At 42.6% G+C, this 19,597-nt stretch overlaps 1 protein-coding gene across 3 annotated transcripts in view; it reads left to right on the top strand.

The window, feature by feature from the left end:
• EDC4 (enhancer of mRNA decapping 4) overlaps positions 1 to 19,597 on the top strand; it is a 1,216,007-nt gene that overhangs the window by 356,116 nt on the left and 840,294 nt on the right. For all 3 annotated transcript variants that reach the window (XM_077288123.1, XM_077288125.1, XM_077288126.1), the window contains one exon: positions 12,260 to 12,440. In XM_077288123.1, coding sequence (XP_077144238.1) covers positions 12,260 to 12,440 — 181 coding nt within the window. The remainder of the gene's footprint in view (positions 1 to 12,259; positions 12,441 to 19,597) is intronic.

Genomic DNA, 19,597 nt, shown 5'->3' with positions numbered 1-19,597 from the left:
AAAAGATCATTTTTGTGACTAAAAAGTTAAATGTTCATTTTTTTCCTAACATGTTGCTTCTGCTGCTGTGAAACACCTGAAGGGGTAATAAACTTCTTGAACGTGGTTTTGAGCATCTTGAGGGGTGCAGTTTTTACAATGGTGTCACTTTTGGGTATTTTCAACCATATAGACCCCTCAAACTGGCTTCAAATATGAGGTGGTCCCTAAAATAAAAATAGTTTTGTTACTTTTGTTGTAAAAATCTCTGGTCCACTTTTAACCCTTATAACTTCCTAGCAAAAAAAATGTTGTTTGCAAAATTGTGCTGATATGAAGTAGACATGTGGAAAATGTTATTTATTAACTATTTTGTGTCACATATCTCAGGTTTAAACCCTTCAAAACGCAGCCCTTTTTCGTTTTTTGCGTTTGTTTTTTGCTCCCCTCCTTCCCAGAGCCATAACTTTTTTATTTTTCCGTCAATATGGCCATGTGAGGGCTTATGTTTTGCGGGATGAGTTGTTCTTTTGAACGACACCATTGGTTTTACCATGTCTTGTTACTAGAAAACGGGAAAAAAATTCCAAGTGTGGTGAAATTGCAAAAAAAATGCAATCCCACACTTGTTTTTTGTTTGGCTTTTTTGCTAGGTTCTTTAAATGCTAAAACTGACCTGCAATTGTGATTCTCCAGGTCATTACAAGTTCATAGACACCAAACATGTCTAGGTTATTTATTATCTAAGTGATGACAAAAAAAAATCTAAATTTTGCTAAAAAAAAATAAAGAAAAATTAGCGCCATTTTCCGATACCCATAGCGTCTTCATTTTTCGGGATCTTGGGTCAGGTGAGGGCTTACTTTTTGCGTGCCGAGCTAACGTTTTTAATGATACTACTTTTGTGCAGATACGTTCTTTTAATCGCCCGTTATTGCATTTTAATGCAATGTCGCGGCGATCAAAGAAACGCAGTTCTGGCTTTTCAAATTTGTTTCTCGCTACGCTGTTTAGCGATCAGGTTAATGCTTTTTTTTTTATTGATAGATCGGGCGATTCTGAATGCGGCGATACCAAATATGTGTGTGTGTTTTTTTTTTGTTTTTTTTTTGGATGGGGCGAAAGGGGTGGTGATTTAAACTTTTATATATTTTTATTTTTTTTTTCATTTTTTTTTTTAAAACATTATTTTTTAAGTTTGGCCATGCTTCAATAGCCTCCATGGGAGGCTAGAAGCTGGCATAGCCTGATCGGCTCTGCTACATATCAATGATCAACAGATCGCTCCTATGTAGCTGAATTGCAGGCTTGCTATGAGCGCCGACCACAGGTTGGTGCTCACAGCAAGCCGGCATCAGTAACCATAGAGGTCTCAAGGAGACCTCTGGTTACTATGCCGACGTGTCGCTGACCCCCGATCATGTGACGGGGGTCGGCGAGGCACGCATGTGCGGCCGGAAGCGGTAGTTAAATGCCACAGTCAGCGTTTGACAGCGGAATTTAACTGGTTAATAGCGGCAGGTGGATCGCAATTCCACCTGCCGCTATTGCGCGTACATGTCAGCTGTACAAAACAACTGACATGTTGTGACTTCGATGTGGGCTCAGCGCCGGAGCCCACATCAAAGGGTTGAGACACAACATGCGCCGTACTAATACGGGGCATGTTGTGAAGGGGTTAACAGAATAAAAATAAAAAATGTGAACATAGTAAAATTTTCTACATTTTTGCCAAATTTCCGATTTATTTTCACCAATAAACGTAAAAATTATCGACCTAAACTTACCACTAACATGAAACCCAATATGTCATGAAAAAACAATGTCAGAATCGCTAGGATCCGTTGAAGCGTTCCTGAGTTATAACCTCATAAAGGGACACTGGTCAGAATTGCAAAGAATGGCCAGGTCATTAAGGTCCAAATAGGCTGGGTCATGAAGTGGATAAATCAGTCATATCGCACAAAATAGTTACGGTAATAAATAACATTAACACATGTCTACTTTTATATCAGCACAATTTTGGAAATAGATTTTTTTAGGACGTTTTTACTACAAAATTTGCAAAACCATTTTTTTTAGGGACCACATAAAGTTTGAAGTGACATTGAGGGGCCTATATGACAGAAATATTTAGAAATGACACCATTCTAAAAACTGCACCCCTCAAGGTACTCAAAACCACATTCAAGAAGTTTATTATCCCTTCAGGTTCTTCACAGGAATTTTTGGAATTTGGAAGAAAAAAATAAACATTTACTTTTTTCACAAAAATTTTCCTTTAGACCTAATTCTTTTTACTTTTGCAAAGGTAACAGGAGAAAGTGGACCATACATTTTGTTGTGCATTTTCTTCTTAGCATGCCGATTCCCCATATGTGGGGGAAATCTACTGTTTGGGCACTCGGAAGGCAAGGAGCACCATTTGACTTTTTAAATGTAAAGTATGCTGGAATAACTAGCGGTACCATGTTGCGTTGTAAGAACCCCGGATGTGCCTAAGCAGTGGAAACCCCCACAAGTGACACCATTTTGGAAACTAGACCTCTTAGGGAACATACCTATATGTATATTGAGCACCTTGAACCCACAGGTGCTTTTCCAAAAGCTTATAATTTAGAGCCATGGAAATAGAAATAAAAAAAAAAAAAAATCCAATTTTTTTTAAGCTCCTTATTTTGCATTTTCTTAAGGCTTACAGGTGAATTGCTCCATACAATTTATTGTGCAATTTCTCCTGAGTACACTGATACCCCGTATGTGGGGGAATACTACTGTTTGGGTGCACGGCAGGGCTTTGAAGAGAAGGAGCGCCATTTGACTTTTTGAATGTACAATTAACTAGAATAATTAGCGGATGCCGTGTCGCATTTGAAGAGCCCCTGATGTGCCTAAACAGTGGAAACTCCCTCAAGTGAATACATTTTGGAAATTATAACCCTTTGGGAATTTATCTTCAGATGTAGTGACGATTTTGACTCCATGGGTGTTTTCCAGAAACAGGCAGCAGTGGATGTTGTGAAGTGAAAATTGCAAACTGCCGTTGTAGTGACCAGTTCGTTATGCCCAGCTCGTTATGCCTAGCTTATGCTTCTGGAGGCACGCACCTGTAAATTTGGGCGGCCTCTCATCACTACAGAAAAGTCAAACATGTGGGCGCAAAGTGTTGTTTAGTCACACTGGGGCTCAAGGGAGGGGGACATTTGGATTTGGGAGCGCAGAATTTGCTGAATTTATTTTGGGGAGCATGAAGCCGTTTAGGTTTTCTAGAGCCTTTGTGCTACCAGTAACGTGGAAGCCCCCTATATTTCCGTTAACAGATGACAGATCTGAGTGGGATCTTGCTTTTTTTTTTTCTGGATTGAGTGGAAGCTTATATTGGGAACATTTTACATAACGTTTGGGATCTCATTTATCTGATAAATTACGCTGAGCACTTACTTTTAGGTTTCCTTCTAAATCTCTGAGTGATGTGACAGATGAAACTCCCAAGGGATCCATTCACTATAATGGGGAAGCAGATTTACTCCGGACTCTGTCTGGCCTCTGTTCAGCGGTGTCCTTTTAAAAAGTGCACAAAACTGTGGCCGACTGCACTTTTATACAATCCTAAAAAGGACACCTCTGGATCACAGTTCAGATAGTGTCCACAGTGCCTTCATCTGCCTCATTATAGTGAATCTTCCGCCAGGGGTTCTGTTTGAATCACGTTTTTCAGAAATTTACACAGAACCCCGGTGTAAGCGCTCAGCACAGAGCACAGGATAAATGTGTGCCGAGGCTTACTGCAATCTTTGGGAGGCAGAGTGAAAAAAATCAACAGCATGTGAAGAATTGTTTTTCTTTCTATTCCATCTTTCCTCTTGTCGTATAAGTGATTAGGTGACTTTTTTCTTCGGGTCGGTGCCATTACAGCGATACCAGATTTATATCGGGTTTTTATGTTTGACAGCTGTCACTAAAATACGCTTTTTATTGCAGAAATCGTTTTTTCATCACCACATTTAAAGAGCTATAATTTTTTCGTATTTCGTCCGACAGAGTCTTGCTATGGATTGTTTTTTTGCGGAACGAGCTGACGTTTTTAGTTGTACCATTTTCGGTCACTTGACTTTTTTTGTCGCTTTCTATTCCGATTTTTGGGAGATAGAATGAACAAAAACCTGCAATTAAGGATTTTTTTTTTTTTTCTTCTTCTTTTTTTATACCGTTCCACGTGTGGTAAAATTGATAAGACAGCTTTATTCTTCGGGTCAGTACGATTGCAACGATATCACTGTTATATCATTTTTTTATGTTTTGGTGCTTTTACACAATGAAAACTTATTTTATAGAAAAAATTATTTTGCACTGCCTTATTCTGAGAGCTATAACTTTTTTTTTTCTTCTGATGGAGTTGTGTGGCGGCTTGGTTTTTGCGGGACAAGATTACTTTTTCAGTGGTACCATTTTTATTTACATCCGTCTTTTTGATCGTGTGTTATTGCACTTTTTGTATGTCTGTATGATAAAGCACTGGTTTTGCCTCGTTGTTTATCTTTTTTTTTTTTTTTTTTTACAGTGTTCACTAAAAAGGTTACCGTAATTAGTGGCATAGTTTTATAGAACGGATGCAACAAAACCAAATATGTGTACTTTTATTTATTTTTTTTATTTACATAAATGTATTGGAAAAATTGTTTTTCTTTAATATGCAAATTGGCTCTTCAGAGAAAAAGAGGACTTAAACTCTATAGCGCCACCTGTTGAAAGTAGCTATCCTACAAGTCACAATCACCCCTTTAACGAGTCTTGTAATATGACTTAGGATAAAAGCCAAATCAGTATCTCAATTCGCAGACAGTGTTTCGGGCTGTTGGCTCTCATCAGTGCGAAGCATGGGAACTAATTTGGCTAGATGAGAAGATCTGGACTGGGGTCTAAGGGGTAACCTTTCTCCTTATGGAGAGTGACATACCAGCTCTGGCTTGTCAAGGTAAGGAGGCTTATTCGCCGTGCAATGCTCCTCTGGGAAATTTAATATGCAAATTGCCTCTTCAGAGAAAAAGAGGGCTATAGGAATATAGCGCCACCTGTTCTAAGTAGCGATCCTTTTTTCTTTAGAAATTAAAATAAATATATATATATATATATATATATATATATATATATATATATATAATATATATATTTTTTTTACATTGTTCCAGGATGGTACATCACTGTATAATGTCAGATCGTTGATCTGACATTCTGCACGGAATGTGCAGATCTGACATGCAGGTAAGGGGTGGCATGCCAACGCCTGTTCTCAGTAGGCGCTCACAAGCCACCTCCCTGCAGGACTCGGAAGGACGCCGCGGCCCCATATTAGTGCGCCCGACCGCCACGGCACTCAGCGTATGGCCACGTGATCAGTGTGCCATACTAGTACTGCTGTTTGAGGGAACGCATCTCCCGCAGAGCAATACTAGTAAGGCGCATATGTTGGGAAGGAGTTAATGCCCAATATTATAAAATCCCTGTGGATTCAGAGTGGTCACTATCTCCCGAAAAGAATTCCTTTTAGGGGGGGGTACTTTACAAAATTACATCAATTGTTAGTGATTTTGCTGTTTTGGCACCTCAGGGTCTCTAGATATTCTGGACGCACTCAATTCTATTAAAAATACTCAAAAAGACAGATTGCTCTTGCCCCTTATGACCCCTGCCGCATGCTCAAACATTAGTTACTGACCATATATGAGGTATAGCACTGTTCCAGAGTAACACTATTAGGGCTCATTATCACATGCGAGAAACAAGTTCCGAATCCACTGCATAGGTGAGGAAAAAGAGCGTGATCTGCGCTATTCCCCTCTTGATCGGTGGGGGCGGCCATCTTCCTGTGGCCGCGCGTGCGCAGATGGAGCGCTCTGCTGCCCGGGGCTTCAGGAAAATGGCCGCAGGATGCCGCGCGTGCGCAGATGGAGATAGCGGCGGCCATTTTCCTGAAGCCGAGTTCGCATCTCGGCTTCAGGAAAATGGCCGCCGCTATCTCCATCTGCGCACGCGCAGCATCTCGTGGCCATTTTCCTGAAGCCCCGGGCAGCAGAGCGCTCCATCTGCGCACGCGCGGCCACAGGAAGATGGCCACCCCCACCGATCCCCAGGGGAATAGCGCAGATCGCGCTCTTTTTCCTCACCTATTCAGTGGATTCGGAACTTGGGCATGCGCAAACCAGTACGCCACCAACGGAAAAATAAGCAAGATCTGGGGGAAGAAACAGCGATGTCACCACGCCCATCCGACCAGACCAGCCTGATTGACAGGCGAAAATGGCTACTTTGGTAACATATTTCGGCAGCATAGGTGGGGAATCTGGGTCCACAAAATACACTATTGTAATGCACAGCTCAGGCCCTATTTAATGCTATTTTTATCTCATACGGAAAAAACGGGGTGACAGGTTCCCTTTAAGCTAAACATCTTTTTATTGGGAAACAATGAACTTACCTATTTTATTCTACTTTTTTGTTGTTTCTCATGAAGCACTTGAATAGTTTTTCATAGTTCCTCAATGCAGTTTGAGGTGTCGTTTTTAAATTAGTGTTAACAAAAAAAGTTAAATTAAAAATTCATCAACCATTTTTTTACTTTTTTTTCCTAACTCTTAAACAAAGTACAAAACATTTTAAAAATAATGCTGATGTAAGTAGACATATGGTAAATGGTAACTTTCTTTTGTGGTCAATTGCCTTCAGTAATTTTTAGAAATTGCAATTTTTCTAAGCTTGCATAAAAATCTGACATATTTATTAACCCCTTCATGACCCAGCCTATTTTGACCTTAATGACGTGGCCATTTTTTGCAATTCTGAACAGTGTCCCTTTATGAGGTAATAACTCAGGAACGATGCAACGGATCCTAGCGGTTCTGAGATTGTTTTTTCGTGAAATATTGGGCTTAATGTTAGTGGTAAATTTAGGTAGATAATTTCTGCGTTTATTTGTGAAAAAAAAACGGAAATTTGGCGAAAATATTGAAAATTTCGCAATTTTCCCATTTTGAATTTTTATTCTGTTAAACCAGAGAGTTATGTGACACAAAATAGTTAATAAATAACATTTCCCACATGTCTACTTTACATCAGCACAATTTTGGAAACAAATTTTTTTTTGCTAGGAAGTTCTAAGGGTTAAAATTTGACCAGTGATTTCTCATTTTTACAACAAAATTTACAAAACCATTTTTTTTAGTGACCACCTCACAGTTGATGTTAGTTTGAGGGGTATATATGGCTGAAAATACCCAAAAGTGACACCATTCTAAAAACTGCACCCCTCAAGGTGCTCAAAACCACATTCAAGAAGTTTATTAACCCTTCAGGTGTTTCACAGCAGCAGAAGCAACATGGAAGGAAAAAATGAACATTTAACTTTTTAGTCACAAAAATGATCTTTTAGCAACAATTTTTTATTTTCCCAAGGGTAAAAGGAGAAACTGGACCACGAACGTTGTTGTCTAATTTGTCCTGAGTACGCTGATACCTCATATGTGGGGGTAAACCACTGTTTGGGCGCACGGCAGGGCTTGGAAGGGAAGGAGCGCTATTTGACTTTTTGAATGAAAAATTGGCTCCAATCTTTAGCGGACACCGTGTCGCGTTTGGAGAGCCCCCGTGTGCCTAAACATTGGAGCTCCCCCACAAGTGACCCCATTTTGGAAACTAGACCCCCCAAGGAACTTATCTAGATGCATAGTGAGCACTTTAAACCCCCAAGTGCTACACAAATTGATCTGTAAAAATGAAAAAAGTACTTTTTTTTTCACACAATTTTTTTTGGCCTCAATTTTTTCATTTTCACATGGGCTACAGGATAAAATGGATCCTAAAATTTGTTGGGTAATTTCTCCTGAGTACACTGATACCTCACATGTTCGGGTAAACCACTGTTTGGGCGTATGGCAAGGCTCGGAAGGGAAGGCGCGCCATTTGACTTTTTGAATGGAAAATTAGCTCCAATCGTTAGCGGACACCATGTCGCGTTTGCAGAGCCCCTGTGTGCCTAAACATTGGAGCTCCCCCACAAGTGACCCCATTTTGGAAACTAGACCACGCAAGGAACTAATCTAAATGTGTGGTGAGCACTTTGAACCTCTAAGTGCTTCACAGAAGTTTATAACGCAGAGCCGTGAAAATAATAAGTTTTCTTTCCTCAAAAATAATTTTTTTAGCCCAGAATTGTTTAATTTTCCCAAGGGTAAAAGGAGAAATTTGACCCCTAAAGTTGTTGTCCAGTTTCTCCTGAGTATGCTGATACCCCATATGTGGGGGTAAACCACTGGGCACATGCCGGGGCTTGGATGTGAAGTAGTTACGTTTTAAAATGCAGACCTTGATGGAATGCTCTGCGGGCGTCACGTTGCGTTTGCAGAGCCCCTGATGTGCCTAAACAGTAGAAACCCCAGTGGTGAGCACTTTGAACCCCTAAGTGCTTCACAGAAGTTTATAACGCAGAGCCGTGAAAATCAAAAATAATTTTTCTTTCCTCAAAAATAATTTCTAAGCCCACAATTTTTTATTTTCCCAAGGGTTACAGGAGAAATTGGACCCCAATAGTTGTTGTACAGTTTATCCTGAGTACGCTGGTACCCCATATGTGGAGGTAAACCACTGTTTGGGCACACGTCGGGGCACGGAAGGGAGAGAGCACCATTTGACTTTTTCAACGCAAGATTGGCTGGATTCAATGGGGGTGCCATGTCGCGTTTGGAGACCCCCTGATGTGCCTAAACAGTGGAAACCCCTCAATTCTAACTCCACCACTAACCTCAACACACTCCTAACCCTAATCCCAACACACCCCTTTACCAGATTCAACCGGATTTATGTGCGGATTTTTCCGCCCCGTTTTTGAAAAATCTGCAGGTAAAACGCACTGCGCTTTACCTGCAGATTTCCAGTTTTTTGTGTGGATTTAACCTGCGGATACCTATTATGGAGCAGGTGTAAAATGCTGCGGAATCCGCACAAAGAATTGACATGCTGCGGAAAATACAACGCAGCGTTTCCGCGCTGTATTTTCCGCACCATGGGCACAGCGGATTTGGTTTTCCATAGGTTTACGTGGTACTGTAAACTTGATGGAAAACTGCTACGATTCCGCAGCGATCAATCCGCTGCGGATCCGCAGCCAAATCCGCACCGTGTGCACATGGCCTAATTCTAACCATAATTCCAACCCTAGCCCTAATTGTAACCCTAGCCCTAAGTGCAGCCCTAGCCCTAAGTGCAGCCCTAGCCCTTAAGTGCAGCCCTAGCCCTTAAGTGCAGCCCTAGCCCTTAAGTGCAGCCCTAGCCCTTAAGTGCAGCCCTAGCCCTTAAGTGCAGCCCTAGCCCTTAAGTGCAGCCCTAGCCCTTAAGTGCAGCCCTAGCCCTTAAGTGCAGCCCTAGCCCTTAAGTGCAGCCCTAGCCCTTAAGTGCAGCCCTAGCCCTTAAGTGCAGCCCTAGCCCTTAAGTGCAGCCCTAGCCCTTAAGTGCAGCCCTAGCCCTTAAGTGCAGCCCTAGCCCTTAAGTGCAGCCCTAGCCCTTAAGTGCAGCCCTAGCCCTTAAGTGCAGCCCTAGCCCTTAAGTGCAGCCCTAGCCCTTAAGTGCAGCCCTAGCCCTTAAGTGCAGCCCTAGCCCTTAAGTGCAGCCCTAGCCCTTAAGTGCAGCCCTAGCCCTTAAGTGCAGCCCTAGCCCTTAAGTGCAGCCCTAGCCCTTAAGTGCAGCCCTAGCCCTTAAGTGCAGCCCTAGCCCTTAAGTGCAGCCCTAGCCCTTAAGTGCAGCCCTAGCCCTTAAGTGCAGCCCTAGCCCTTAAGTGCAGCCCTAGCCCTTAAGTGCAGCCCTAGCCCTTAAGTGCAGCCCTAGCCCTTAAGTGCAGCCCTAGCCCTTAAGTGCAGCCCTAGCCCTTAAGTGCAGCCCTAGCCCTTAAGTGCAGCCCTAGCCCTTAAGTGCAGCCCTAGCCCTTAAGTGCAGCCCTAGCCCTTAAGTGCAGCCCTAGCCCTTAAGTGCAGCCCTAGCCCTTAAGTGCAGCCCTAGCCCTTAAGTGCAGCCCTAGCCCTTAAGTGCAGCCCTAGCCCTTAAGTGCAGCCCTAGCCCTTAAGTGCAGCCCTAGCCCTTAAGTGCAGCCCTAGCCCTTAAGTGCAGCCCTAGCCCTTAAGTGCAGCCCTAGCCCTTAAGTGCAGCCCTAGCCCTTAAGTGCAGCCCTAGCCCTTAAGTGCAGCCCTAGCCCTTAAGTGCAGCCCTAGCCCTTAAGTGCAGCCCTAGCCCTTAAGTGCAGCCCTAGCCCTTAAGTGCAGCCCTAGCCCTTAAGTGCAGCCCTAGCCCTTAAGTGCAGCCCTAGCCCTTAAGTGCAGCCCTAGCCCTTAAGTGCAGCCCTAGCCCTTAAGTGCAGCCCTAGCCCTTAAGTGCAGCCCTAGCCCTTAAGTGCAGCCCTAGCCCTTAAGTGCAGCCCTAGCCCTTAAGTGCAGCCCTAGCCCTTAAGTGCAGCCCTAGCCCTTAAGTGCAGCCCTAGCCCTTAAGTGCAGCCCTAGCCCTTAAGTGCAGCCCTAGCCCTTAAGTGCAGCCCTAGCCCTTAAGTGCAGCCCTAGCCCTTAAGTGCAGCCCTAGCCCTTAAGTGCAGCCCTAGCCCTTAAGTGCAGCCCTAGCCCTTAAGTGCAGCCCTAGCCCTTAAGTGCAGCCCTAGCCCTTAAGTGCAGCCCTAGCCCTTAAGTGCAGCCCTAGCCCTTAAGTGCAGCCCTAGCCCTTAAGTGCAGCCCTAGCCCTTAAGTGCAGCCCTAGCCCTTAAGTGCAGCCCTAGCCCTTAAGTGCAGCCCTAGCCCTTAAGTGCAGCCCTAGCCCTTAAGTGCAGCCCTAGCCCTTAAGTGCAGCCCTAGCCCTTAAGTGCAGCCCTAGCCCTTAAGTGCAGCCCTAGCCCTTAAGTGCAGCCCTAGCCCTTAAGTGCAGCCCTAGCCCTTAAGTGCAGCCCTAGCCCTTAAGTGCAGCCCTAGCCCTTAAGTGCAGCCCTAGCCCTTAAGTGCAGCCCTAGCCCTTAAGTGCAGCCCTAGCCCTTAAGTGCAGCCCTAGCCCTTAAGTGCAGCCCTAGCCCTTAAGTGCAGCCCTAGCCCTTAAGTGCAGCCCTAGCCCTTAAGTGCAGCCCTAGCCCTTAAGTGCAGCCCTAGCCCTTAAGTGCAGCCCTAGCCCTTAAGTGCAGCCCTAGCCCTTAGTGCACCCCCACCCCTAACCCTAATGGAAAAGCAAAAATAAATATAATTTCTGTATTTTATTATTGTCCCTACCTATGGGGGTGATAAAGGGGAGGGGGGTAATTTACTATTTTTTTATTTTATTTTGATCGCTGTGATAGAACCTATCACAGCGATCAAAATGTACCTGGAAAGAATCTGCCGGCCGGCAATTTTGAAAGATGGCGGCGCCCATGTTGAAGACCGAGGACACCGGGAGGGACATCGGAGCTCGGTAAGTATGGGGGGGGGGGGGGGGGGTGCGTTCAGAGCACGGGGGGGGGGGTGATCGGAGCACGGGGGGAGCAGACAGGAGGACGGGGGAGCGGACAGGAGGACGGAGGGGAGCATGGGACAGGACGGAGGGGAGGAGATCAGGGGGGGGGGGGGTAGATCGGGGTCTCCAGCCATGGCAGATGCTATTGCAGCATCGGCCATGGCTGGATTGTAATATTTCACCAATTTTCATAGGTGAAATATTACAGATTGCTCTGATTGGCTGTTTCACTTTCAACAGCCAATCAGAACGATCGTAGCCACGGGCTAAAGTACCAATCCCCCTGTCCCTGCAGATCGGGTGAAATTGGAGTTCACCCTTTCACCCGATCTGCAGGGATGCGATCATTCCATGACGCCACATAGGCGTCATAGGTCGGATTGGCACCGACTTTCATGACGCCTACGTGGCGTCAAAGGTCGGGAAAGGGTTAAAAATAATAACATACCGACCTAAATTTCCTACAATCCTAAAGTACGTTGCGTCGCAATTAACAAAGTTGTCTAAATCTGTTAGCACAGAAGAAGCGTTCCAAAGTTATTACCAATTAATACGTCTGATTTTGAAATGTGTTCTCTAAGCTGGAAGGCTAGGACTGGCTATGGCTTGAAGGGGTTAACCACACCATGTAAATATATAATTTCTCATTTCCTGACCACTGGAACTACTCTTGGCTCTGGCTCAGAAAAGTGTATCGAAGCGTAAACTATTATGTTAAAGAAACAGACTGGCTAGTTTAATATTCGTTTATGAGATTTCGGTCATTTTGTTACAGGTATTATACGTCATAGAATTATACCAGAATCAGGAGAATGGAAGTGCTGCTTTCACCTCTGTTTCTGAATTTTTACTTACTCACCCTGTTTTGAGTTTTGGAATACAAGATGTTAGCCGTTGCCGTCTTCAACATACAGAAGTTCTTCCTTCAGAAGTAGAAGGTGACAATGTCAGTGGAGGTATGTGTTTTCTTTCTAGTTTTATTAGGTAAGACTGCCAGTATAGAGGATTTCTGCTAAAAATGTAAATGTGTTGGCTAGGAATAAGTGGACCTGTGGAAGTTTTGATACTGATACCTGACCCAAAGGTTTGTTTGGGACCCAGAACTGTACCCAAACTTGAACCAGAACCTGAACCCCATTGACAACAATGGAGACTCAAGCTTTGGATCTCGGAAAAATCTCATTGTTTGGTATGAATGCCGAAAGTTGATGTGTGGGTTCTCTCATCTCTAGAGATGGCCATAACGTTGTACATTTTTTAACTTTTATAGGCACTAACAGCAGCTTATGGTTTAAAATTTGGGAGCAATGCACATCACAGTTAAGATTTTTGTCGTCTGGCAGTAATCTCGCCGGAAGATTCTATGCACAGTATTGCTACCTTAGCTTTTTCTAGACTCTTTTGGTTGCGGCTTGTTTTCTAGAGAACAAAAGGACAGGCAATCCTAAATAGTTCAGGATGCATCCTTATAAGTCTCGGGGATGCCTACACCCATCAGACGGTCAACCCAAACTCTTAACCCTCCACAACCTCCCACAAAAAATACAATAAAGGGCAATCAAAATTACTTACTGTATGTCAATAAATGGACATGGAGTCAATAAAATTATCAGATTAGTGCAAAATAAGCACTCAGTGGATGGAAAAATAAAGTTACAAGTCTCAGAAAATGGCGACAATTTTTTTCTTCTTATAAATTTTAGAAATATTTTTTTTCACAGCTAAAATAAAAAAAAGTCAAACAAAAAAACTTTACAAGTTTGATATCCCCTTAATTGTAGTTAACTGAAGAATTTTTGCAGGCAAATTTTGCTGCTCAGTGAACTGAATAAATTAATTCAAGAATTGCATTTTTTCCCCTGTTTTCAGAAAATGTCATGAAAAAAACCCAAAAGCTAATGAAAGGCATTAATTCATTCATTGGTCATTAGGCGTTCTAAATTCACATGTAGCCCATACAGGAAAGAAATATATCTTGGTATGTAGCCCATGAAACTTATACTGCAAAAAAGTTACTTTAACCCCTTCACCCCTGGAGCTTTTTTCGTTTTCGTTTTTCGCTCCCCTCCTTCCCAGAGCCATAACTTTTTTTTTTTTTCCGTCAATATGGCCATGTGAGGGCTTTTTTTTTGCGGAACGAGATGTACTTTTGAACGATACCATTGGTTTTACCATGCCGTGTAACAGAAAACGGGAAAAAAATTCCAAGTGTGATAAAATTGCAAAAAAAGTGCAATCTCACACTTGTTTTTTGTTTGGATTTTTTGCTAGGTTCACTAAGTGCTAAAACTAACCTGCCATTATGATTCTCCAGGTCATTACAGTTCATAGACGCCTAACATGTCTAGGTTATTTTTTATCTAAGTGGTGGAAAAAAATTCCAAAGTTTGCTTAAAAAAAAAAAAAAAAAAAAAAAAAAATTGCGCGATTTTCCGATACACGTAGCGTCTCCAATTTTCGTGATCTGGGGTCAGGTGAGGGCTTATTTTTTGCGTGCCAAGCTGGCGTTTTTAATAATACCATTTTGGTGTAGATATGTTCTTTTGATCGCCCATTATTGCATTTTAATGCAATGTCGCGGTGACCAAAAAAACTTAATTTTGGCATTTTGAATTTTTTTCTCACTACGCCATTTAGCGGTCAGGTTAATCCTTTGTTTTTATTGATAGATCGGGCGATTCTGAACGCGGCGATACCAAATATGTGTATGTTTGTGTTTTTTTTAATTGTTTTATTTGGATTGGGGCGAAAGGGGGGTGATTTGAACTTTTATATATTTATTTTTTTTAATATTTTTAAATACTTTTTTTTTTAATTTTGGCATGCTTCAATAGCCTCCATAGATGGCTAGAAGCATGCACAACTCGATCGGCTCTGCTACATAGAGGTGAAGTACAGATCACCTCTATGTAGCAGAAATCCAGGTGTACTTTAAGCGCCGACCACAGGGTGGCGCTCAAAGCAATCGGCCATCAACAACCATAGAGGTCTCAAGGAGACCTCTGGTTGTTGTGGCAATGCACCGCTGACCCCCGATCATGTGACGGGGGTTAGCGGTGCGAGCATTTCCGGCCGCGCGGCCGGGAGCGCTAGTTAAATGCCGCTGTCAGCGCTTGACGGCGGCATTTAACTAGTTAATGGGCGCGGGCGGATCGCGATTCCGCTCGCGCTCATTGCGCGCACATGTCAGCTGTACAAAACAGCTGACATGTCGTGTCTTTGAGGTGGGCTCACCGCCGGAGCCCACCTCAAAGCAGGGGATCTGCCAGCTGACGTACTATTCCGTCAGCTGGCAGAAAGGGGTTAAAGTGAACCTTTCACCAGATATGACCGTTATAAGATACAGCTACCGCCTTTCAGGGGTTTTCTACAGCATTCTATAATGCTGCATGTAGATAAGCCCCCGATCACTGACATTGTAGAGTTATTAACGCATAAAGTGACACTGGTCAGATTTTAAAAATTTGGCTCTGTCACTAAGTGGTCAAGGTCACGTTCAGTATTAGTTCAGTATTTTACTTCTGAGTATGGCTTAAAAATACTGGAGTGGAACCGTCAGAGGATAAGTATAATAGAAACTAGCTCCTGGTTTCGCTTTACAAAATACTATTTTAACATACTGACCAAATACTGAACATGTGAATGTGCCCTGCCAAGTCTGGGTAGAGTGACCGCCTGCCAGTTTGCACATAACTGTCTGTATTCGGACAATTAAACCGTATTGCTTCTAACCCCTTCCTGACATTTAACATAAATATACATGGTAATGTAGAAGATGTTACTGTATGTAGCTGTGACGTTTAGAAGGTTGTGTGTGGGAAGGGGACTCTCTTAATCGCTATTATAAATGCGATGTGTGATGCTAATAGTTGTGATGACACCTCTTCAACTCATCCTGCAAAAATCAAACCCTCAAACTGTTGTCTATTAAAAAATACAAAAATTAAAGCTATTCATATATGGCAACTGTAAAAATGTATTATTGTTTAAAAACAAAGGTTTTTGTTATTGTGTATAAAAGTAGGAAAACCTAAAATTTGTATATGATTTTGGCATCACTGTAGTCGTACTGACCCGAATATTAAATTGGCCTGATACCACATGAACAGTATATAAAGCAGATTTATTCATTCTGGATCCCAAAAATCGCACTGAAAGTTAGTTAACATTTATCCTGTGCTCTACCCTGATTAATTTATGTAGGTGTTTCCGTCTACATCCCAAAAACAAAAAAAAACCTAGCGAAGGAGCATTCACTATGAGGCTGATTGTCACTTCAGACTTAATCTATCCGCGTTCCTGGTGGTGTCCCGTCTTTTTAGGCATGCACATAAGAGCAGTCAACCACAATTTTATGCACCTCTAAAAGACTGATTCTAAAGTGATTCAAAGTACCTCACCATAGTCAATGAATGCATCTGTTAGGGGTTCCTTCTGAATAATGTTTTTCGCTGATTTATATGGAAAATCTGTAGTAAGTGCTCATCAAATTGCACAGGATAAATATGAATTGAGCCTTAAGTGATCTAAAATTGTACCAATAAAGACTTCAACTCAACCCACAAAAATCAAGCCCCCACTCAGTTCATCAGTTAATGGGGAAAAAAAGGAGCTTTTCATTTTACTGGTTGCACAAACATTGGAATACTGACATGCCCATTGACCCCACCTCCCAAAAATAAAATCCGGAGAAATCTGTGCGCTTAAATCCAAAGCCCCTTCCTTTCTGAGTTGCCACAGTGTGTCTAAATCACGGGTAACGTCAGTGTTTGGCATGAAATTAGCGGCAAGAATCCACTTAAAGGGAAGGTGCCAGCAAACATTTTTTTTTCCAGCAATTGAAAAATTTTTAAAGAATTAATGTTTACATTTTCTTACAAAATATTATCATTTGTTTAAAATTTAGTAAAATATGAAAAATAATTTTAACCCCTTCATGACCCAGCCTGTTTTGGCCTTAATGACCTTGCCGTTTTTTGCAATTCTGACCAGTGTCCCTTTATGAGGTAATAACTCAGGAACGCTTCAACGGATCCTAGCGATTCTGAGATTGTTTTTTCGTGACATATTGGGCTTCATGATAGTGGTAAATTTAGGTCGATAATTTCTGAGTTTATTTGTGAAAAAAACGGAAATTTGGCGAAAATTTTGAAAATTTCGCAATTTTCACATTTTGAATTTTTATTCTGTTAAACCAGAGAGTTATGTGACACAAAATAGTTAATAAATAACGTTTCCCACATGTCTACTTTACATCAGCACAATTTTGGAAACAATTTTTTTTTTTGCTAGGAAGTTATAAGGGTTAAAATTTGACCAGTGATTTCTCATTTTTACAACAAAATTTACAAAACCATTTTTTTTAGGGACCACCTCACATTTGAAGTCATTTTGAGGGTTTTATATGGCTGAAAATACCCAAAAGTGACACCATTCTAAAAACAGCACCCCTCAAGGTGCTCAAAACCACATTCAAGAAGTTTATTAACCCTTCAGGTGTTTCACAGCAGCAGAAGCAACATGGAAGTAAAAAATGAACATTTAACTTTTTAGTCACAAAAATGATCTTTTAGCAACAATTTTTTTATTTTCCCAAGGGTAAAAGGAGAAACTGGACCACGGACGTTGTTGTCCAATTTGTCCTGAGTACGCTGATACCTCATATGTGGGGGTAAACCACTGTTTGGGCGCACGGCAGGGCTCGGAAGGGAAGGAGCGCCATTTGACTTTTTGAATGAAATATTGGCTCCAATCTTTAGGGGACACCATGTCGTGTTTGGAGAGCCCCCGTGTGCCTAAACATTGGAGCTCCCCCACAAGTGACCCCATTTTGGAAACTAGACCCCCCAAGGAACTTTTCTAGAAGCATAGTGAACACTTTAAACCCCCAGGTGCTTCACAAATTGATCCGTAAAAATGAAAAAGTACTTTTTTTTCATAAAAAAAATATTTTAGCATCAATTTTTTCATTTTCACATGGGCAACAGGATAAAATGGATCCTAAATTTTGTTGGGCAATTTCTCCTGAGTACACCAATACCTCACATGTGGGGGTAAACCACTGTTTGGGCACATGGTAAGGCTCGGAAGGGAAGGAGCGCCATTTGACTTTTTGAATGAAAAATTATCTCCATCATTAGCGGACACCATGTCGCGTTTGGAAAGCCCCTGTGTGCCTAAACATTGGAGCTCCTCCACAAGTGACCCCATTTTGGAAACTAGACCCCCCAAGGAACTCATCTAGAGGCATAGTGAGCCCTTTAAACCCCCAGGTGCTTCACAAATTGATCTGCAAAAATGAAAAAGAACTTTTTTTTCACACAAAATTTCTTTTAGCCTCAATTCTTTCATTTTCACATTGGCAACAGGATAAAATGGATCCTAAAATTTGTTGGGCAATTTCTCCTGAGTATGCCGATACCTCATATGTGGGGGTAAACCACTGTTTGGGTGCACGGCAAGGCTCGGAAGGGGAGGCGTGCCATTTGACTTTTTGAATGGAAAATTAGCTCCAATCGTTAGCGGACACCATGTCGCGTTTGGAGAGCCCCTGTGTGCCTAAACATTGGAGCTCCCCTACAAGTGACCCCATTTTGGAAACTAGACCCCCCAAGGAACTTATCTAGATGCATAGTGAGCACTTATAACCCCCAGGTGCTTCACAGAAGTTTGTAACGCAGAGCCGTGAAAATAAAAAAATAATTTTTCTTTCCTCAAATATGATTTTTAGCCCAGAATTCTTTATTTTCCCAAGGGTAATAGGAGAAATAGGACCCCAAATGTTGTTGTCCAGTTTGTCCTGAGTACGATGATACCCCATATGTGGGGGTAAACCACTGTTTGGGTGCACGGCAGGGCTCGGAAGGGAAGGCACGCCATTTGGCTTTTTGAATGGAAAATTAGCTCCAATCATTAGCGGACACCATGTCTCGTTTGGAGAGCCCCTGTGTGCCTAAACATTGGAGCTCCCGCACAAGTGACCCCATTTTGGAAACTAGACCTCCCAAGGAACTAATCTAGATGTGTGGTGAGCAGTTTGAACCTCCAAGTGCTTCACAGAAGTTTATAACGCAGAGCCGTGAAAATAAAAAATCATTTTTCTTTCCTCAAAAAAGATGTTTTAGCAAGCAATTTTTTATTTTCACAAGGGTAACAGGAGAATTTGGACCCCAATATTTGTTGCCCAGTTTGTTGTGAGTACGCTGATACCCCATATGTGGGGGTAAACCACTGTTTGGGCACACGTCAGGGCTCGGAAGGGAAGTAGTGACATTTGAAATGCAGACTTTGATGGAATGGTGTGTGTGCATCACATTGCATTTGCAGAGCCCCTGATGTGCCTAAACAGTAGAAACACCCCACAAGTGACCCCATTTTGGAAACTAGACCCCCGAAGGAACTTATCTAGATGTGTGGTGAGCACTTTCAACCCCCAAGTGCTTCACAGAAGTTTATAACGCAGAGCCGTGAAAATAAAAAATAATTGTTCTTTCCTCAAAAATTATGTTTTAGCAAGTAATTTTTTATTTTTGCAAGGGTAACAGGAGAAATTGGACCCCAACAGTTGTTGCCCAGTTTGTCCTGAGTACTCTGGTACCCCAAATGTGGGGGTAAACCACTGTTTGGGCGCACGTCGGGGCTTGGAATGGCGGAAGCACCATTTGACTTTTTGAACGCAAGATTGGCTGGAATCAATGGTGGCGCCATGTTGCGTTTGGAGACCGCTGATGTGCCTAAACAGTGGAAACCCCTCAATTCTAACTTGTACACTAACCCTAACACACCCCTAATCCTAATCCCAACTGTAGCCATAACCCTAATCACACCCCTAACCACAACCCTAACCGCAACACATCCGTAACCCTAATTCCAACCCTAACCCTAATCCTAACCCTAATCCTAACCCTAATCCCAACCGTAACCCTAATCCCAACCCTAACCACAACTGTAACCCCAACGCACCCCTAACCCTATCCGTAACCCTAACCACAAGCCTAATCTTAACCCTATTTCAAACCCTAGCCCTAATTCCAACCCTAACTCTAATTCCAACCCTAACCCTAAGGCTATGTGCCCACGTTGCGGATTCGTATGAGATTTTTCCGCACGATTT

This window comes from Ranitomeya variabilis, chromosome 2 (assembly GCF_051348905.1).
Source record: "Ranitomeya variabilis isolate aRanVar5 chromosome 2, aRanVar5.hap1, whole genome shotgun sequence".
NCBI classification, from domain to species: Eukaryota; Metazoa; Chordata; class Amphibia; order Anura; family Dendrobatidae; genus Ranitomeya; species Ranitomeya variabilis.
Note: the sequence above shows the minus strand (reverse complement) of the source record. Positions and strands in the feature narration are given on the sequence as shown.